At 37.8% G+C, this 22,836-nt stretch overlaps 1 protein-coding gene across 19 annotated transcripts in view; it reads right to left on the bottom strand.

Annotated features, from left to right (window-relative positions):
* Nucleotides 1-22,836, bottom strand: part of FMR1 (fragile X messenger ribonucleoprotein 1) — a 38,063-nt gene that overhangs the window by 3,576 nt on the left and 11,651 nt on the right. For 3 of the 19 annotated variants that reach the window (XM_019757330.3, XM_019757332.3, XM_019757339.3), the window contains exons 3-16: nt 20,717-20,810; nt 18,175-18,246; nt 17,752-17,900; nt 15,706-15,799; nt 15,504-15,620; nt 13,115-13,285; nt 12,917-12,995; nt 9,839-9,948; nt 8,902-9,036; nt 8,334-8,396; nt 5,924-6,010; nt 3,246-3,441; nt 1,520-1,702; nt 1,095-1,177 (exon numbers count right to left, since the gene is read on the bottom strand). In XM_019757330.3, the coding sequence (XP_019612889.1) occupies nt 1,095-1,177; nt 1,520-1,702; nt 3,246-3,441; nt 5,924-6,010; nt 8,334-8,396; nt 8,902-9,036; nt 9,839-9,948; nt 12,917-12,995; nt 13,115-13,285; nt 15,504-15,620; nt 15,706-15,799; nt 17,752-17,900; nt 18,175-18,246; nt 20,717-20,810 (1,633 nt within the window). Of the gene's footprint in view, nt 1-1,094; nt 1,178-1,519; nt 1,703-2,175; nt 2,526-3,245; nt 3,442-5,923; nt 6,011-8,333; nt 8,397-8,901; nt 9,037-9,838; nt 9,949-12,916; nt 12,996-13,114; nt 13,286-15,503; nt 15,621-15,705; nt 15,800-17,751; nt 17,901-18,174; nt 18,247-20,716; nt 20,811-22,836 lie in introns of those variants that run through there. The other 16 variants (XM_019757343.3, XM_019757344.3, XM_019757346.3 and 13 more) reach the window with 8 other exon arrangements.

The raw sequence follows: 22,836 nt of genomic DNA, 5'->3' as shown, positions 1-22,836 counted from the left end.
GCAGTTTAAGTAGGGAATTACAAAATTGGCCCATATAAATGTCTTACATCTTTGTAAAGCACATGTACGTACATTATTTCATCTATCGTTTTATCTAGGTTTAAGGTCTTTTCTATGCTGGTCCCAAAAAACCCATTAGAAGTTTACACCTACTTACAACTGCTATTAAATGTAAAGAACCTTCTGTCATGAAGTTTCTGCTCTTAAAAAATTATCTCTCACTAATCTCAGGTGCTGGTCCCAAACCATTCCATAGTCAAGGAGGGACCCTAACGAGTTGGATTAAGAATTAAGAGTCAAAGAAGTAGAAGAAGAGAACATGGGTTCTGGGAATCAGACACCGGGGTTGGAATATCCCTGCACCGTATGCAAACTTTGTGACCTTGGGCAAAGGACTGAAACTTTTAGTAAAACTTCAGTTTACTCACCCATAAGACAGAATAATCAAACTCATTACCTCAGGGGGCTGCTGTAAGGTTTAATTAGCTAACACACACAGAACATCTAGCAAAGGTGTCTGGACACGCTCAGGGGTAATTTTCAAATGATTTCACAGTGGGTTCAGCACATGTGATGACCAACTGAGATGAGAGTCTCCGAGGAGCGGCCGGCTGCAAACCAACAGGTGACTCGCTCCGCGGTTCTAGCTGAGTATGATCAGCTCCTGTCTATCACAATTGTTATCCATGAGACAAACACCTTCTTTTCCTTACTTTCCCCTTAAAGAGGACACTCGGTCCCTGCTAGCCAGGGGAGGAGGGACCAACAGGGCTTACTCAGGTCTCTCTCTCTCTCAGTACAGTCCGGGATATCCTTTCCTTGGAGGAATGGGAGGGACCACCCATGTGTATTGAAGTCATAATGTGGCCGCCAATGTCTTTACAAATACTCAGACTGCATAGGCTCCAGAGAAATTTTTGCATACTTGCCTGAAGGACTAAGATGGCTCACAACTGTAAGGTTGAAAGAAAATGATTTCTCACAAATCAAATTGGCCATCTTTGAACATGGTTAAACACAAAGTAAAATGAACTCGTAAATCTCATACTACCACGATTCAAACAATTGAGGTGAAAAGAGGCGCACGAGTTTACCTGGAGGGATCCATCTGCTGTCCTTCCTTTAGCCTCTCTGGGGTTACGCGGACGATTATCTGTTCGGGAGTGATCATCATTTCCTGCGGAGACATTTGAAAAGGTTCGACAGTTACTGATTCTAAGAGGCTGATTGGAAGCTCTTTATTCCCATACCCTCCATTTACTTAGACCAACTACAGACTCTAACAGATATTATGGTTAGAATTGCCAGGGCAGCTGAACTCATTATCAGTGTTTACTCATATATTCTACATAAATCAGAGGGAAGGTTGTCGAATGTTCTGTGAACTAATATATGAAGGAAAGGCTGAGAAATGGCACCTTGGTAATCCACCATTTGGTCATGGTGCTTCTTCACACAACTTCAGACAGTTCTTACAATTCACCGTTATTTCTTGACAGATGGAAACCTCTGTCTGTACCTTTGAAGCCGCCTCCGCGTCCCCTTCCTCCCTGTCCTCTTCCTCCGCCGCCGCGCCGGCGCCCGTCTCCTCTGCGCAGGTAGTTCTCCCTCTCTTCCTCTGTTGGAGCTAATGACCAATCACTGAGTTCGTCTCTGTGGTCAGATTCTGTTTCAGAAGCATTTGATGCTTCAGAATTAGTTCCTATCGAGAGTTAAAAGTTATATACCATTGTCTGACTTTAAAAAAAAAAGTTAGGTTAACAGAAGCTTCCAGAGACGTTTCAGGGGTAATCCAATACTCTTCCTAATTTATCGGCCCACCTTCCCTTTTGTAAAACAAATGATCTCAAATTCAAAATGAAGGGTTTTCCAATATTTGAGGTAATTTTGGTTTCAAACGTTTTTGGTGCTTATTTAAAAAAAATAAATGGTACTTTATTAGCCATCTAAGTTCAAACCTGAGTCTGTCATATCATTTAACAGCTGTGCTCCTTTAAACATCTGTGCTCTCTGGAGGAAAAGTTGTCTACAAGAGTGAAATGCAACACCTTCATAAACAAAACCTCTATAGAGTTCCTTTTAACAAAGTTTGGCTAAGGGACAGAGGGGAATGCCCACATTTTGGTCCCCTCTGAGAGGGTGACAAGAAGGCCACCAGGTCAACGGTCTCATGGAAGGGTCTCTTGTGGAATCAGGAACTGGACCTAGCTGAACCGGGATATGCTTATTTGATGCTTGGTCCACAATCTTCCCTCCCTCCCATTCCCACTGGAATCATTTATCATCAATAAAGGAATTATCATCATAAACTCGTTATGCCTCAGGGGTGGCTTCACGACCTAAGGGATGGTAGTGGGGGGGGGAGGGGAAGAGCTCCATCCTGAGCTGGGGCCTCAACGGCAAAGATAACGGCTTTCTGGGAGAGGGGTTCGGGGTTCGGGTCAGGGTTGGTCTTAGGAGTAGGTACGTCTCTCCCCAACTCCAGAACACCAGCTCTACTACCTCTCTCTCTTCCTCTGTTGGAGCTAATGACCAATTATAGCTTCACCATTATAGCTTCATTCCTGTGGATCTTGAAGGCTTTTCCATCTTAAAGAGTTCCCTTTTGAAATGCAAATATTTGTGAGATGGATTATACCTTATACTGTAATTAGCAAGTTACATAGTAGATACACAGTTGAGCGAGAAAGACAGTAGGCACTGGCGGGTGGGGACAGCGTTCAGTGAGAGGTACTGGGAGAGAAGAAAGCAGCACTGACAGAAGAGCTGGGGAGGCAAAGACAAACTTCGCCTGCTTCTTGACTGTGCCTAGGGCTGACCTTGGCCATGCCATTCAAAATCACCTTAGCAGCCACAGGATGCAGACCCCTGATTTACACAGTCCATCCAGCAAGTATGACCAGCACATGCCTGACAAAAAATGAGCCACAGTACACAAATGAAAGAAAGGTTTGGCTATACAGTAATAAAATCAGGAAAGGCCTTATAGAAAGTCATCAACACACAAGGGCTTAAGCAGATTTATCCCCAGTCAGAAAGTGGACAGAACTCATACCTGCCCTGTGAACTCTATGTGTTGTTATCAGGTTTTTACTCTATGTCTCTTGCAACACAATTGGACCCACTGTCAATCGGAAACCATGTAGTGAGAAATTGTTATAACGGGGTTCTAATGAATATTAGAGATTAGCAGCTATTAAGTCTAGGAACAGATAAAGTTACTGAGGAAAATGCTTAGTTTGTACCTGAAGTATATCCAGGACCGCGTCTGCCGTGCCCCCTATTTCTGTAAGGTCTACTACCTCGACCCATTCCTTGACCATCATCAGTCACATAGCCTTTTTCCTTATCTGTACGATTTGGTGGTGGTCTAGAACTAGCTCCAATCTGTCGCAACTGCTCATCAATTTGTAATCTCTCCAAACGCAACTGGTCTACTTCCTATTTAAAATATACAAGATAACAGTAAAAATAATTTGACATTTTACTTAATAATACCTTTCTCCTTTTCATCAGATAAAAAGAACACTGGAAATATTTCAATTTCAGTTCTAAATTTACAGTAAACACTGTTACACAGAATTATCAGGAAACTGAACGATCTCCTTAACAAGAAAATTACTCGAGATAACAGATTATTGATGTCCAGAATTAGAGATACAACAAAAATACTCAGCATTAATAGAATTTCAAGTTGTTTCATCTGGCACTATTAGCCAATGGAATCTGCTAACACATGGATATGCTAATTTGGGTACTGCTTGATAGGACATTAAATAAAACAACTCTAAAATGTATGAATATAGAAAAGTGACATTTACGGTTTAACCAGCTAACCCTAAAAAAAAAAAATCACACATTGTATGTAATCTGAATTGAAACAGATTCGCCAGTTATTCTCTTCATTTACAAAGCCTTGAGTTTGGGCCATCTTCTGTTTTCAAAGAACATATACTACAGTAGGTCTTTGGATGTGATTATACAATTGAAGAACGATTATTTTCAATGAACTGAAAATGTTCATATTCTTTATGTGGGGAAGGGGAGAAAACTAATAACTGATGAAGAAAGTTAGGTCTTACATCATGCCTTGAAAACCTCTTAAAGACTACAACTCTGCTAGAACAAGTATGACGAACAGTATAAATTCAGTTGATCAAAATAAATACCTGGGGTCCACTGACAGACCCTTACACACACTGCTTTCAATATGTTGGATTCTGTCAAATCCATATACAGCCTCAATTATAACCCCTGTCCTTCCAATCTACCCACAAACATCTCATTTATAAGCCATCGGGAGCCAGACCCATAACTATAGTAGTCCCGGGCATTTTAGTCTAGTTGAAGCCATCAGAGGGACTGGACTATCTATATGAATAGTCACTGGAGAAGCCCCTGAAAAGCTAAGTTCCTAAAATCTTGGTTGTGGCAACTTCTGGAAGAAAAAGGGCAGTTGAGGATCTAGGTGGGTTTGACTTGTGCTCTGAGCTAGAATTTGTTTCACCAAGGACTTGAGCAAAGGAGAGATTGCAGCTGAGTGAGTGGCTTACTCCAAAAGTATAGCGATAGCTCATGGAATGGGTGTATCTTGCAAAACGTAATGGTAGTCCAGGTAATCTCACTGGGGCAAAGCAGTCACCTTTTGGTGAGAGATGCCAGGCCCAATCAAGAGAAGATCTGGTGATGGAAATAATGGTAACAGGACAGCTGCTGACAACCAAAAAAGATATTCAATTGTGAAGAATAAAGCAAAATATCTAAAAAAGAACATTAGTCAAAGGAACAAGGGATTGATACAATGCAACCCTATCTCTCCAGGTCTTCATAATTAATTTAAGCTAAGAATATGAAGAAAAACACACGCACATAAAACAGACTTGAAAACAAAAACAAATAAGCAAATCAATGGGGAATCCTACCTACGCAAGCCTTACTGGATAAAACCTTCCCACTTTCAAGTATTAACTAACTACCAGAAGAATGAATGACATGCCTAGCTATTACAATTTTTCTTCCTTATTTGCATACAAGTAGAAATTGTTTAATTTTATTTCTTTAAGAAATCAGCAAAGAAATCTTTAAGATAGCATCATAAAAGAGAGTTGGACTACTTTTTAAGTCTTATTTAGTACCAGTTATATTATAATTGATACACATGGATATAAAAAATACAAACGTGACATGAATGAAATTCCATTTCATTGATTTAGAGAACATTTTGGCCAAGATAAATTTTAAACAGCATCTTGTCTAGGGGAAGTGACTTGCCTTAAGTCACAGGGCTAGTTCATGGCAGAAGAAAATAGAAGCAAATCACTGGACTGCCAATCCTGTGCTCTTTCTATTACACCTTCCAGCCTGCTGCTTCCTGCTTTCTTGTTTGCAATCTACAGGAGGCATTAACTGCTACTAACATTAACATTTACAAGACACAAATCATTTCTATTTTGTGTAAAGAGTACAGAGAAAAATACAAAGGGTAAGCATTTAAAAAGACGACTTCACGAAGCGCTGGGATTTCCTTGATAAATGACATAAAAGGGACAACAAAGGCAAGTGTTACACACACAAAATTTGGCCCGGAAAAAACTCACAAAGGCTAGAAAGGATCAATTGAATGAGAAAGCTATGTACAGGATTACCTAAGTCGAGTGTAAGGGATCAACAGAAGAATACTGGAAAATAGGGGAATTTATCGAGAACTGGGATACTGTTTCTTAAATTTATAATAACGACGAAAATTTACTTGTGTTTTCAGGACTATAATAAGCTAAACCAAGTATTTCCTCTATTACTTTTTACAGGTGGTTCATTGTAATGTACAGAATGAATCTTAACTGCTGAAAGGTTTCCTATAGAGTTTTTACATTTTAGTGCAAAAAAAAAAAGGATTAGAAGTTAAAGCTCTTTCTCTTCTCACCTTTAAATAGTTCAGGTGATAATCCAAGAGAACAGTGGCATTAGCGATGCTGTCCTTTGTTCCCACAAAAACAAATGGTACCATACCCTGAAAAAGAAATGGCAACAATGATGATCCTATAAAATTAATGATGGATTAATCTGAAAAAATGCAAATAATGACAATGACAGGGTCTGACAAACAGTAGGTACATAAATATTTATTGAAAATATAAATAAATGCATGAAAACAAAAGTAGTTGGTATATTTTTACACATCTACTGTGAATAAGGACAGATCAATATAGCAACCCTTTAAGTGTATCTGGTTATTATATTTTAATCACTACTATTAAATATTGGCAAAGTCACAAATAATATAATTTGAAACAATACAAGCTTTAACATGAGATGTGTAAACAAAATGAATACTTTAGAATACTCTTAATTCATCTACTATAGGTTTTATTGAGATCAAATTCTTTTTAAAAATCATTGAAAATTAAATACGAGGGTCCAAAAGTAAAAACTAAACCAACTTTGCTAAACAAGTCAACAGAGTACCAAAAAACAAAAAAAAACAAAAAAAAAACACACAAAACAAAATTAGAATACACTAAAATGCACTACTTATTCTGTGAGGGGGAAAAAAAACTTGGCATATCCTCGAGCATAAAATTTAGCATTTCAATAATGTGCTCTGAAAACTGTGAAAGGCTGAATCATCAGGAAAGTTTCATATTCTCTCTATGGTACTACTTTAATATAAGGATAGATTTTTAAAAGGGAGTATACTGAAAATTTGTATTTCCAGCCCATCAGTCAATACAAACGAGCAAAATATCTATTTCTTGTCACAAGTTGCAGGGAAGCCTAGGCCAGTTTTGCAAACAAACAGCTGGCAATTATGTCATTCGAAGTTGAGAATAGTTCAATATTTTGCTGCTGAAGACATACACATGGTTCCTGATATTCACAAGTGACTAAAGGAAAGCATCTTTGATGTGGATATATTATAATTTTCTAGGCGAAGTTTCTAAGGCTTAGAAGCCAAGAAGCTGTCTCTGTAGAAGTATCACTCTTTTAAAAAGAGCATTCATTTCATAGGTGTGGCTACTGCTGGGCTGCTTTTGCTTCCTTGCATTCAGTACACAGCATCTTAAACGCATGTGAGGCTGGAACAGGTTTTTTTCTTTTTCCTTTCACATGAACGTGGCTGTTAATGGGGAAGAAAACTGAACAATTAGGAAATACAGCTTTCAGACTGACCTTCATCTAGTAGGCAAGAAACTGCTTAGTAGTGACAAGCACCTGAAGACTCAGGCACCACGGAAAACCCATGCGCTTCATATGGAATTGTTTTGCATCGAATAACATATGAAGCGTGGAAATAATCAGGCCTATGAATTTGATCTCTTTTACTCTAAAATATTTTTGACTATTGAGTTGTTTCCCCAACCAAGTCTGTTACAAAGCGGTTAGCCATATTATTTTCCAAAATGTCATATGATGAAATGCTATACTCTTCCCTCGGGATCACGTACAACCACAATAAGCTTTGAAACCCTACGTCACAGATTTAATTGGCTCGACTCTGAAACAAATAATTTTAAAACATTTTCTCTTTCACCATGTCCAAACTGTCGGTGTACCTAAGCGTCACTAATTTCAGCACATCGCTAGTGGACTAGAATAGCAAACTAAAATGGAAACCGGTGAGAGTCGAATGGTGGCCTTTCTGTATGGATACCAGGAAAAAGGGATTCCCTGTTCTGGGATGAGAACGGGGATGTCCAGCAGAGATTGATTTCTCTTTGGAAAAATGGCATTTTGGCTTCGAATCTCTTGGGCGTCATCACATTTTCCCCATAAACTCTTCTCACAGGCCACGTAGGGGTCCCTGCACTCAACCTAACTCACAATGTGCCTGAGGAGATGGACAAGTGAATGTCTATGTAGGAAGTAGTATGATTGGGTGAGCACGGTGGAGCATGGGAAGGGGAAAGGCTCTTGGGCCAGTCAGGGGGAGGGGACTGTGGCAAGTGCACACACAACGCTGCAGAAGGAGTAAGGTCAAAGCGGGAGGTCGCAGGAGGGAGAGTGCTCTAGGTGGAGAAAACATTCACATCTGTCTGGAAGCAACAGAGGGTATAACAGTGTTCAGAGAACTCGAAGTACTTCAGTATGGTTCCAGCCTCTCTGGCGAGCAAGGGGGAGAAGTTGTTGACAGATGCTACTAGACAGGTGACCATGAAAGAAAGGCCTTATGAGCAAGAGGGAGCTGAGCTTTCTCCTCAGGACAATGGATCCAGATATCCCCAAACACTCCACCAGCCTCCAACCCTAATGATCATTTGTCGTCTTTTCTTAACAAGGGGAATACACATTCAAATAGAAAATTAAAATGTATGTTTCAAGGAATGTTTTCCTACCTGCCAAGCCTTGAGTTCAGGTTTCTGGGATTCCCCTGCTACAATTGATGAAACCACTAACACCTAAAGCAGTATAAGGAATGCAAGTGATGTCATTAACTATAACAAATGATACACAGAAGCCTGAACGCAGGACTTTCACTGCAGGACTTCTAAACCCAGTTCTAAATAGTTAGGTTCGTTCAGCTAGTGAAAACCAGTCTCTAAAATACGGCTTTACGTAGTAACTAATGCATCTAACAGAAGGTACATTCTGAGCTATGACAACCTCCAAAATTTCAAGAGATACAGCACGAACAAAATTAAAGTCCACCCTCAAAAGAAAAGTGTGACCATTAAATGCAACCCCATATTTTATGTTTATAGCGTAAGATTTGTCACTGTGAATAAACTGCAAAGTAGGTATCCCTTTGATCTGTAGTATCTCATAAGCTAGCAATCAGATTTGAAAAAAAAAAAAAAAAGTAGCCTATAAGCCTAACCAGAGAAAACACCCAAAACACCAACTGTAATATCTGGGTTGAAGAAATTACTTTTAGTGTAATTCAAAGTGATGAATGTAGCTTACCCTCTGGACTTTTGTACTGTTAGGTTGAGAAAAATGTGCGCTGTTTTCCTTTATATCTATATGTTTTTTTTCTTCCGAGGGGGTAGGTCCAACCCTTGAGCTACTGGAAGGTAGGGAATTTGGTGGCATAATTTCCTTGGTAAAAAAATACAAAACACCAAAGAGAACAAAGAATCAATTTTTAAGACTTTATTTAGCTCCATAATTGTATCAGTGATCGCACTTTAAGAATATAAATTATCATGAACAGTTTTGGTAAAGAAAATAAAATACAAAAAGCATGCAGTAAAAACCCCAAAAGATTTAATTAACTTTAGCCAAAAGAACCTTTCACAAAAGAAGGTTAGACAATATGTGAAAATTATGGCAATTTGGGGAGATTTTATTTTAAACAGGACCATTCATTGCACAGAGAGCATGCCCTCACTTCCCCCACCCCACAAAAATACTTTAAAAATTGCTACCGAAAAGCATATATTCAACGAAGATAAAAGTTAGGGTTATAAATTTTAAAGACTGGGGAGAGATGTTATATCCAGATAAAAATTTAAAATATACAAAATAAACACACACAAACTAAAAAAGCCAAAGTGTGAAAGCCAGAAAACCTAAATGGTGTCCCCATTTTGTCTTACTAATATTAAGTAATATTTGAAAAGTGCTTTTACACTTTTTGTTTTACATTTACGACTACCCATTTTCAAGATCAAGAAATAAGACTAAAAGGGGTTAAAGTGACCAATCCAAAGTCACAGCATTAGCGAATAGACAGAGGCCGTTATTTACAACTGTAACATTAACTGGCATGTCTGATAATCAGAATTTTTACACCCACATTACATGCATATTACAGAGGCCTCTAAATTATTATGTCAAATAAAACAAGAAAAAACTTTTACTCTTATTAGGCAAACCAGAAACATGCACTAGAACATACCTCCTCTTGTGGAACATTTTTCTCATTTTCGGCCTCAATTCTCACCCTCACAACTCCTGACTTGTCCACAATCTCCTGAATCAGTTTTCCATTTTTTCCTATTACTTTGCCTAAGTTAAGAAATGAATAATTCACGTTTGGTTTTAAGAACACATACCTCAAACCAGTAGGTATACCCCACTGTAAACTATCACATTATTTTACATAAAATGTCAAAACGAAAACAGACTCTCCAAAAAGACAGTTAAACTGGCTTTCCATTTTATTAGGTCACCATTGTTTAAACTCCATTGGTGAGGTATTAGAGTTGATTAACACTCGTGAACTGATTGCATAATTTTGAATTTTTAAGGCTGTAAAAGATGGGCTATTTTTCACAAAAGGGTGCTTTTGAAACTTGCTGGTCCAGTGGCATGTATTGCAGGTTCTGCCAATTTCTATAAAAGGAATTAAGGGAAAGGATAGATTTCGCTTACTTATTTGACAATCTCAATTCTCTCTGCACCTCATTTAAACGTGCTTCTTCGCCCATGGTAAATGCAGTCATGTGCCACCCAATGATGGGGATATGCTCTGAGAAATGGGGAGCTATGCGGTTTTGTCACTGTGCAAACATCAGAGTGCACGTACACAAACCTACATGGTCTAGCCGGCTGCACACTCAGGCTATACGGTGCAGACTATTGCTCCTAGGCCACCAACCTATACAGTATGTTAGTATACAAACCAACATGCGATTAAATCGAGCACAAAAATGATGCAATCAACAGAGGCAGTAAACACGAGATGTACGAGGCTGCTGCTGGTGTAAGACGGCATATTGTTTACGGCAAACTTTTTTCCTTGTAAGTAGAAAGAGGACACTCTAACACAATGATAAAAGTATAGCACAGTAAATACATAAACTTGTAACAGTCGTTTTATCATTATCAAGTATTGTGCACTGTACATAACTGTATGTGCTAGACTTTACATGACTGGCAGTGCAGTGGGTTTGTGGATATCAGCATCATCACAAACACGTGAGGAAAGCATGGTGCTGTGATGTCACGATGTCACTAGGTGAGAGGAATGTTTCAGCTCCATTATAATCTTATGGGACCACCACATATATGCAGTCTGTTGTTGACCGAAACGTCATTATGCAGTGCATGACTGTATTTTTAGGATTTTATATGGCACGTTTATAAAAGATACTCTTTAAGTTTTCAAGTGGCTTAAGCAGCTATACATTTATGTAAAAAAAGAAGTGCACATTCTTCAAGCCAATGTGTTAACAAAATATTTCTCCTGTGCATTACTCACAAATTGTATCAGTATATTAAAAAGTGAAGGGGTAAGTCACAGAGTAAAAGATTAAGAAATCACACTTTAAGATAACTCAAAACCACAGTGAAAAAGCTCAAAGTCAGTTCAAGATTCAGTCTTACTCCATAACAACTGTTAAAACTCCCAAGACTTCAAATACCAGTAACAAACAGGTACTGGATCCTTACTCTTTTATAAAATTCAGTCGTATGATTAACTGGAAAATGACTGCTTTCATAGCTATCATCACGCATTAATGTCAAGTGACACATTACAAATGTAAGAACTACTGATTCCAGAAATCTACATGCAAATTACATCTGATTCCAAGGGCTCTCCCTAGGTACCTAAAGCACCCTTGTTTGTACAGACCATGTTCATCATGTGCTTGCCCCACCATCTCATCTGAGGTAGAGATGGGGGAAAAACTGGAAGCCAAAATTTGTTTTGAGCCAATCCTAGGTAAGAGCCCAGGGAAAGCCTTCTCAAACAGGATCTTGTGGCTTTCGTATCAGCACTGCCCTGGCACTCTGGCTCTGTGTGGCAGCCTCACTCACCCTCATTACCTCTTTTGACTGGTCAGTGGTCAGGGAACAGAACTGACACTGCTAAATCAGGACACCTGATCTAGGTGCTTTCACCAATTATTTCTGCTCTTCTCTTTAAATGTAAACGAGTGGGAGAAGTTACATGGAGTCTTCCTATAGTTTGCTTTTAATCTATAAAAAATTTAAAATGGAACTACTATACAACCAAGCAATCCCACTTCTGGGTGTTTATCCGAAGAAATCCATAACACTTATTTGAAAAGATATGTGCATCCCTATGCTCATTGCACCTTATTTACAATGGCCAAGATATGGAAGCAACCCAAGTGCCCATCAAGAGACAGTTGGATAAAGAAAATGTTGTATGTGTACACACACACACACACCAGGGGGTGCCAAAAAAATGTATACACATGACTTCTATTCACCTTTTGTTATCGGTATATATTATCACAATTTTAATAGTTTTTTCCTTTCTTAAAATGTGTATACATTTTTTTGGCACCCTCTGTATATACACAAAGATATACACAATGGAATATTATTCAGTCATTAAAAAGAATGAAATCTTGCCATTGGTGACAACATGGATGGATTCACGTTATGCCTAGTGAAATAAGTTAGACAGAGAAAGACAAATACCACATGATTTCACTTACATGTGGAATCTAAAAAAACAAATAAATAAACAGAACAGAAACAGAAACAGGTCCGTAGATACAGAGACCAAGCTGATGGTTGTCAAAGGGGAGAGGGGTTGGGAGGTACTCGTAGCTTTGAAATGTATTAAATTTAGGAAACTACATTCAGATCTTTGACTCTGAGATAATTAAGAGTGCTATCGTTTTATAGACCCATAAGAGGGATCAGGTATTAATGTACTCGAAATTATTAAGCCCCCAAATTCCATTCATTTTGAAAAAATAAATTTAATTTTAATATATGTAAAATATACAGTGAAGAGGCTATGCAAAATTTATCTTTCCGGGCACTAGTAGGTTTGAACCAACAAAGCAGTATCTTTCGCACACCTTCTGAAATGTACTCTTTGAGTATCACACTCACCAAATATTTTCTGTACACTATAGCAACAGACCATATTTCAAAGATTAAGCTTCAATTAAATGATGCCTCGAGTGAGTAAAAATGAAATTCTACTGGCATAAATTATTTACCTAACTTTTGTTTTTGCAGTGTATGTCAACAGCAATTTCTGACTCACCTACTAAGTTCCTAGGAACTTGTATGACATCTTCAGCAAATTCAAGAAAGCTTCTAGCCTTTTTCACTGCATCCTGATCCTAATAAAAAAGGGGCAAAATATTTAAGGCAGAAGATGAGCCATCTGAAACACTGTCTTTTAAGGTAGGAAAAAAAACTACGTAAAAAAACAAACAAACAAACAAACCCATATATTTACCTCTCCATAAATATGAAATGTGCAGGTATCTTCATCTAGATCTATGGCAGTGACCCCAGGTACTTTTCTAGCTTGCTGAATATTAGCACCATGAGTACCAATAGCTAGACCCATCAGATCTTCTCGAACAATAAATTGTTCATGAAACCTGGAGGCAAGCTGCCTTGAACTCTGAAGAGAAATGCACATCTGATTAATATCCTTTATCAACTATGGAGAACTGTATTTAGGTCAGCCATGTAAATTATCTTGACCCTATAAAGCAGGGGCCTATGAATGATAGTTTTAGTTGGAAACTAACAGGTTTTAGAAAATATCTCCCACAGCATAAGTTCTTTTTAGGTTAATGAAGGTCTATGCAATTTGATATATTTTTGTTAACAGGAAAGGGCTTGTTGACAATTTTCCAAGGTAACTTTTGAAAACCTGTTTGCAAGGCTGCCTTCGTTGACCAATGACATCAATAATGTAGTGATTAAGAAGCAGATCAAATGTTCCCAAATAAAAACCAGGTCACTGGGCCTGACAGACTCGATGTTATTTAACTAAAAAAGAAAAAAATTTACGTACCGTCTCTACAGAAAATTGCATTCACTTCATTTTTATTAAAGGATATCGGTATGTAGACTTTTTTTTTCCTGGAAACAGTGCCATTTGTAGAACTCATCACTAGATACTATGGTCTAGACATCCCTCTGATGAAGAGATGACATTAAAATGACATCCTCCCACCCCAGCCCCCAACCTGAGGAAAGGAATCATACAAATGGTTGGCATAGTGATTAGACTGAATGATCACAGAATGTCAAAGGTTTAAAGCTTATCGCACGTATGAGCCTGCAACCTCAAATGAGATCAGAGTCTGTAAGACCTTGTGATCTGGATCCACAAGTGCCATGAATTCTTTCGAATATTCAGTGATGACTGAATGAAGTTCAACTGACACCCAAAACTTGTGGATAATCATTCTCTTTAAATAGTATTATCACAATTTAATATTTAGTTCTAGCATGCCATTAATGAAAACCAAACATATTAGTGGCTCATGTTGAAAAATGGAAATTTCTTATCTGAATATGTGGATCTCTTTAATATTAGTAGTGAGGAAAGACAGGCATGCATACTAGTTTCTCATTATTCAACACACCTGACAATTTGAATGAATGAGTGTAACTACCGTATATAATTTTAAAAGTATAATATCCTTTTTTGTAGATTAGAGTAACAAAGTGTATCATATATTCCTAGGACTTTTTAAAAGTCATGTTTTTGAGTCCTGGTTCATTCTTTCACCTGGTTCATTCTTTTCAGTGCTAATTCACTGATAAATGTTAAGCCAAAGGTATGATAACAGATCATTTAAGAATTAGATGTTTAAGAGGAGGCATATGAGTATATTTCCATAATACTCACAATGGAAGTAAGGAGGCTGTTCTGGCCTGAAAGTTAGGAGAGAATCGCTAAAGAAACCACAAACTTGTGAACAGAGGGACATCAAGAGAGAATGAGAGTCAAAAACAATTCAACAGACCTCCATGGCCATAAGAAAAACAAAGTAGCAAAAGGAGATACAGCAAAAGGAGATAAGAATGTCTCCTCTCCCGCTAAGAGTTCAGCAATCGCACATCAAGCTGGAAGGGTTTTACAAGAATACAGCCCTGACTTTTCCCTTAAAACATAGTTTGGAACTCCTTTTTCTCTTTGCTATTTCAACTCCACTGCCTTTTCCCTCTAATGAAATGAATAATGATGAGGAACTCTGGAATCTGACAATACTATACTTCAGTTGGCACATTAAACTCAAGTCCATCTAGTTTCTATGGCAATGGATGGAAGTACCAGATAGTTATCAATGGAAACAAATGTATGGTGATGGAAATTATTGGAGGATTAATAAAAGTAGATAAAATGCACCTTAAGAGACGAAATAGTAAGTTAGGGAAATAGCCTCTGGCAGGAATCTGAAGACAGGAGTTTTAAAGAGTGACAACCAATTAGAATGAAGAAGTTCTATACCCTTTTAAACAGAGATAAACATACATAATGAAAGGAATATGATTAGATATTTAAATACTCTCTAGTACTTTAATGATAACATGTTATTTGGAAGAAGCATTGCCTCATTTTATTAGCAGCTTTGACAAACTTCTAGTAAAAGTGAGTTGACCAGAAGTTCCTTAATATACATAACTGCCACTTAATTCTAAAATCTCAGGCACGAAAACTTTAGTATGACTATGCTTTGTACAATTTAATTTTTAAAATATAGAATATAAGGAATTGCTAAGAAACAACAAATAAAGGACGACCTGTCCACATTTAAGTTTTGTAACTGAACAGTTATCATTTCTAGATAGCCTTACAAGCAGCACGAGGAAAAGCCACATACCTCTAGTTGCTTACTGGCCTCTTCATTTCTCAGTATCAGGGACAGCTTAGTGCGCAGACTCCGAAAGTGCATGTCAATCAGCATGTGTGCTCGCTTTGAGGTGACTTCATTGATAGACTAAAAGGTATAAATTAACTCCATTATTATCAAAGCAAATGCCCTAAATGAAATACACCAAAACAGGTAACTCAGAAACACTCACCAAAACGACAAGCTGAAAATTTTCTGGATCATAAGTTACAGAGAAGGCACCAACTGCCTTTTTAAAGTCCTTATGTGCCGATTCTTTGGCACACCTGGAAATAAAATAAATATTCATTGTGAAGTTAAGATGAATGATTACCAACTACTGGCATAAATATATGCAAAGAGACTTGCAGATTCATACTAAACTTGAGTTATACAAAATATGCTATATCCACTTAAAAGTTTAGTTCCTTTCCTGTACATCTCTGAAATACTCAGCTCAATCAAGCAATTGAGATTACAGAGAAAGTGAAAAACAAGTTATGCTCTTAAGGGATTACGGATGGACTCAGTTTACCAAAGGTGACATATTTAGGGGAGCCACTCTCCTCTGCAGGCTTCCTCATTTCAGTGACATGAAATTCAGTAGTTTTCTTCTGTCAACTGTTGAAAACTTTGGGGGGATAGCTACAAGATGTCCGACTTTGTTGTTTCTTTTCTAAAGAAAAACTTCTGACCAATTTAAGGGACAGAGGGAAATAGAAATGAATCACAAGGCACAAAAATGTACATGCCTACGCAATCTCTACAATCAAAAAGCAAAATTCCTATGTATTTTGGAATCCAAGTTAATGTTTATTTAAAGTGCAACATGTCCAAATCAAGCTTACTATATCCCCTTGAAGAAATCTTTTTAAAAAAATCTCTTATCTAAAAAAGTCTTTAAGCATTAGTGCAGATCAAGGATTGTAAGAGACCTAACCTTTTGAAATTTCTTTTGCTCTAATTACATATTTATCTAAAAATATTGGCTAAAGGGAAAAAACCTGGAGTAATCTTCATTGTCTAGAATTTGATTTGTGACTTATGACAGAAAATGTGTATTAATGTTTCAAAATCTTAAAAATTATGTAAAGTTAGTTTATTTTAGAAAACAAAAGTACAAGGTGCGATCACAAAATATAGTGAATGTTTAAATAAAAAAATTTATTATAGTAAAAGACACATGGCCATTAATCCCCCTCAAAATACTCCCTGTCGCTTCGAACACATTTATCCCATCGTTCTTGTCACTTTCTGAAGCAGTTCTGGAAGTCCTCTTTTATGAGTGTCTTTAGTTGTGCTGTTGTGGCTGCCTCAATGTTCTGAATCGATTCAAAAAGTTTACCTTTCATGGTCATTTTGATTTTGGGGAAGAGCCAGAAGTCTCACAGCGCCAGATCCGGTAAATAAGGTGGATGAGGACACAAGGTAATGTTTTTATTTGACAGAAATTGGCATACCAGAAGCAATGTGTGACACGGAGCCTTTCTGTTGTGATAAAAAAAAAATATGGTGAATCCTGCTGCCGAGTGCCATCCAATGGAAAGGTGGGGATCTTCAATAAAGGAAGAGGCACGTGGAACAGTGGGTGACAAGTTTCAACTTGTTTGGTGCAGTCGGGTGTGAGGTAAGGCTGAAAGAAGGCACGTTTTAAAGTGTGCCATACATCATCCTCCATCATGACAACGCTCTGTGTCACACATCACTTCTGATATGGCAATTTCTGTCAAACAAAAACATTACGGTGTGTCCTCATCCACCTTATGGACCAGATCTGACACCATGTGACTTCTGGCTCTTCCCCAAAGTCAAAATGATTCAGGACATCGAGGCAGCCATGACAGCACAACTAAAGACACTCACGAAAGAAGACTTCCAGAACTTCTTCAGAAAGTGGCAAGAATGATGAGATAAGTATGTTCAAAGTTGAGGGGGATTAATGGCAATGTGTCTTTTACTGTAATACATTTTTTATTTAAACATTCACCGTATTGTTTGATCATACTTCATATATTAGCTGTGTACCTAGCCCAGTAAGTTTAAACACATGTGATGCTGGCTTAATTATATTACTGGAAAAAGCTAAATAGTTTTTTTTTTTTGTTTTTGTTTTATTATTTTCACAAATCAGTTTAACTGAATTTAAAAACTAATTTTTATTATTTTAAAATCTATATTCTTTTAAACTAATTGCATATCATCTGTTAAGTTCACAGCTGTTTCCTGTATACCAACTTACATCTGTCGTAAGTCTTCTGGCACGTCCAGTTTGATTTTGTGGAAAGTATCTTTTGTGGCAGGTTTGTTGGGATTCACTGACCGAAGACGCTCAACTGTGACGATTTCATTGTAAGTGGCATCACATGCTGCATATTCTATCACGTAAAACTGAGAGAAATAAATAAAAGTCATTCCTGGTCAAAGTGTTTAAAATAAGAGCAATAAGCTACACCTATTTAGTTATTTTTTAATTCGCTAGAGGGAAAAAAAAACCACCCTGTATTTGATCAACTAACATGAAACATACTGAACATGTAGAGAAAACATTTTAATGACTCGTTAGATATTACTTTTAAAACAGAAATCCAGACTGAAATGTAGTACCTGGGTTTAGAAAAGGGAAATAGTATAAGAAAAAAAAATTAAATTTGCATTTTCCTACCTCACCCTTTATCATCCTCACTTTAGCTAACCACCAACAGCAAGGCTCTTTCTCATTTGCTCTGGAATAAACCTACACAAAAAATTACAACAGAATATTTCATGATTAACATCATTCAGAAATCTATAGATTATCAGACATTGAAGAAAATTTCGTAAAAATGACTGTACGTGTCTTTCAAACCCATATGCAGTATCCTTAAACCAGATTATACCCCTACGGCTAGACACACTTAATCAGAAACTACTTGATTACCCAGGAGAGCCCTGTAAAAAGTGCTTTCCTATTTCTCTGTTCTACTTCAGTAATAATTAGTACTCTGAATATGAATACTCAAGAAAAGTTGTTCATAAACCTGGGCATACTTTCCTTGGGTACTTTGAGAGCTATGAAAATGTATCTAAAAGTGCACAAATGTGTTTTTGTTTTATTCTAATAGGCCAATAACTGGAAATTACGGCCAGGATCACAAAATGGGTAAGGCCACTGACCACTCAGCCCACTAAGAACACCACTTTGGCATTATGTCTCCTGGGGACTAAGTGGACAAATGTTTGGTTCCTCTCTGGTCTCCTGTCCCCTCTCCACTAAAATGGACAACTCCATGCTAGCCAAGCCTCTGGATACCACCTTCCTGCTCTTACTGTGGATCAGTTCTTCTACCCAATCTCTCTCATGACCACTTCAAAGTTCACTTGTGATGTACAGCATGGAACCTTTTGTGAAGACACGAGCAAATCAAGGTTACTAGGAAAAGAGACAACACAGTATACATGGAGAAGGAAACAAACAGAAGCAGAAAGACAACGGGGATGGGGAGAAGACAGAAGAGGAGAGAAAGGGTTACAGAGCCTGACGTTAATAACAGACTCAAGGCTCCAACGATCGTCTCCCTTTTACAACTGAAGTTAACAGTCATATAACACAACAACTAACTACAACTTAACCCAACATACCTTTCCTTCCTACCACCATAACTCCCTGCCAACTATGCTCTAGCCAGAGAAATAACCTGGCAATTGTTATGTAATATAATGAGGTCATTCTGGCAACAGAGTGATTGGTCCCCACCTGTCATGTGACTAAGTTGGGGGGAAAAAGTCCCCTTTACCCATCACTATTATGAGCATTCCTGATATAGACAGACCAAAAGACCTGATCGTCTTGCCTCTTTTTTATAACCTAACTCCATGGTTATATAATACAGTAACTACATACAACTTAGTTGAACCTACTTTCTCCTCTTGCCATCATCAATCCCTTTTAACTCTGTTCTAGCCAGAGCAATAACCTCAGTTATGTATTATTGTTAGGCAGTACAGTGAGGTCACCCTAGCAATAGCGTCTCATTGGTCCCCACCTGTCATGTGACTCAATTAAAAAAAAGTTCCCTTTATCCATTCAAACACTACTCCGAGCACTCCTGATATAGACAGACCAAAGCTTCAGGAAGCTTGTAGTCTCCTGGGGGAAGGGGACAGTGTAAGGTCCTCAAGCATAAACAGTGTTTGGGATCCCTCACAAAACCAAGCCTAGTTCTTTACACCCAGTAGGTAGTGAGTACATTTTTGGTAAATCAATAGTACTTTATCCTATTTCTACTTTAAAAGTGTAGAGCAAAGAACACGGGCCTGGACATCCAGAGATGTTCCCTGAGCACTCTGTAAAACAGCACGATTGCCCTTACCTCACCTCCCATTCTCTTACAGTTTTTTTCTTTCTAGGACTTACACCAGCCATAGCTATCCTCACTAGAATGTGACCTCATCAAAGGCAGCGGGTTCTTCTGTTTCACTGCCCTGTCTGTACCTAGCATACAAAATAAGAATTCAAAGATCTAGGACACTTTACTTTACAAATGTCTACTTAGCCGCCGTCAGCATGCCATAAATGTTCTGAAGTTGCTACTAACAAGGCATTATGGAGAAAGAAGAAGTTTAAAATGGAGTGTGTGAAAGGGGAGGATACAACATAGAGCCAAGTCCAAGTGCCCTAAGCCCTCCTCCCCCAATTTTCAGTGGCTCGAGAAATCCCAAACACAATGCTTTTGTGAATGTGTTACATCTTCATAGCACCTTTTGGTCAAAAACATCAATGGCACATGAGCAGGTGTTTTACCTCTATGTGCAAATACGAAAACTTGTAGGTGGCTTTTTAAAAATATACCAGGAGGATTTACTGCTACTTAAACAAATTCTAGGATCACATTCTGTTATAAGCTATGAGGTTCTCTCCTTTGTCAGACTAACTTTCCTCATCCAGAGATTCAGAGATTGAGGGAAGCGGGCAAAGGAATACTAGTGGGCAAAGAATATCAGTGGTGACTTTAAAGACAGATGTGCCCGGAGTGCTTCTCAGGCAGCCGCATTTTAACATTATGCATTATTTCAAATCATTATTAAGATGGCTCAGTCAAAAAGCACATGTCTAGCACGGCTAACATCCTTAAGGTGGCTGAAATAGTGTTACAGACAAAGGGTACAAAAGGCACAGGCAACTTAAATGCTCCGACTCCTTCTGGGCTTAGTAACTCGAAACTTACCTCAACTTCATCACTTTCATTTATATCTTTATTATAACCTACAGGTGGTGGGAATCTCACATCATGGAATGGAATCTGCCTCTCCGGCTGCCAGCTGCAAATAAGCAAACACACAATTATTTAACATGCTTTTCAGTTTAATGGAAATAATGACCATGCTGCCATCAACTTTTGGTTAAGCGTGACCCTCTGCTTTTCTAGTTTCAAGAAGCAAATGCTTTAAAACTATCAGTGTTTTGCGGAGTGGGGCATCATGGCAATAGAGAGACATGTCAACGAAGTCTGCATGCAGCACAACACCTTGGTCGTTCTAGCTGGGCTATTTCACTAAATACAACAGATCAACATTATAATTTTCCAAACAACTCTTTTTTTCCAATAATTTCAACCTCTACAAGTTCTAAAGGTAAGGCCACAACAGCCATTTCCTTTGATGCTCAAATGAAATGTTAGAGTCAGTCAGTGTTAGTCATGTCATTAGCAGACTTCGACTTGCAAAGGAATTTTAACCCCATTCCAATGACCACAGAAACGGGTCCTAAATGCCCTCTAATTCCCAAGCAAAATGGGGCAGTCAGCACATTAGCAATTCACAACTCACTTTTCCCCCTTTAAATTTTAGATCCCACGAGGTGGTCAGTTCTTGCCATGGATAGCTGGCTGCTGATGCACTGGCCTGGTGGGGTCTCCTAAACCACAGAAACCCAATGGAGACAGCCTATAGGAGTTCAGTAAGGTGCCTATGTTTTTTAAGTTAAAATGATACGGAACAATTTTGAAAAACACCCAATCATTCTTTTATATCTACAATGATATAAAATATTAAAAGACAAACTTTGCAAAAACATTGGAGGCTTCAACTGCTGGAGAAGTCACTTATTGAGAAAAGTACTAATTTTTTTTTAAAGAAGAGCTATTATATAAGAGAAGGGTAGGTAATTAAGTCATAATTTGTGGAAATCTGATTAGGGCATATATTAGACTGAACCCTTTGTCTGAATTATTATACACACTTGAAAACTATAAAACAATAAAAAACTGTCTACTTCAGAAAAGCTTTTTTATACTTACTGAAAAATAGTGACTTTAACATGTTACAAATTCATTGCTAAATTTGATTTGTAAAGGAAATAATACTTTTTTTTTTGGTTCCAAAGAAGGAAGAATTATTTTAAGTCTTAAGTGTACAAAGATAAAAATTCAAATTCAAATTCTTTATTCAAAAAATGTGACATATGGAAGGTAAAAACAAAGTATCTAAAGTAATTTGGTATTATAGTAACAGGAGTTCCTTTATGGTTGAAAGAGGAAATACAACATTACACAACATTACTTATACAACATTAGTTTTTTGTTTTTTGTTTTAACAGAAAAGAAACAGAAGGAAGGGCAAAAAGTCTGCTTTGGTAGGGACCTATCGAATCCTGGCGATGTGCTCAAACCCGGCATTTAATCTCAAATATACTCCAAGAACACAAGGAAAAACAGTTGGTCTATTTCAAATTCCAGGGATGGCAGATAGCTTCAAGAGAAACTATTACACAGCTATGGTACACGAGAGAATCAGGAGGTCCAAAGATATATTCATGCTAAGTTTGTAGGAGAAATCTGATTGCAAACAAAAGAGAAGTGATCTGAGAAATCAGTGTGTAAACTAGACACATTCTTAAATACCAAGGAAATGACTGTTTGCTTAATACTCTAGATTAAGGACTACAGGAGAAACTAAGAGTGGCAAACAAAGATAACTCTCCTTTTATGGGAAACAGTGTTTACCTAGTGATGGGAACAAGCAGTGAAGAGCACAATTACAAGACAAAAAATTACTCTTCAAGTTATCAAAGATTCCCCTGTGAGAGGTGTGATGCTGTTTTCCAGTGTATAACCATGGATACTAAAACATCGAAGAGGCAGATTCTGGAACTTCTGGCTCTTTGTATTCAGAGAAAGGTATTCGATCATTCAAACTATAATTTGGACAGAGATTATTAGTCTAGAGCTGAGAATAGGGCGGGATATTCTAAATCCTTTCATCTCTGTCCCCTTATATGTGTTTTACGCATCCGAGAATACTCTGTCCTGTTGATAGCTAAAAGAATCTGAGAACAGTCTAATTACAG

The sequence above is a fragment of the Rhinolophus sinicus genome, chromosome 18 (assembly GCF_057876585.1).
Source record: "Rhinolophus sinicus isolate RSI-liver-muscle chromosome 18, RSI-T2T, whole genome shotgun sequence".
NCBI lineage: Eukaryota > Metazoa > Chordata > Mammalia > Chiroptera > Rhinolophidae > Rhinolophus > Rhinolophus sinicus.
The sequence above is the reverse complement of the archived record's forward strand: the minus strand, read 5'-3'. Positions and strand labels throughout refer to the sequence as shown.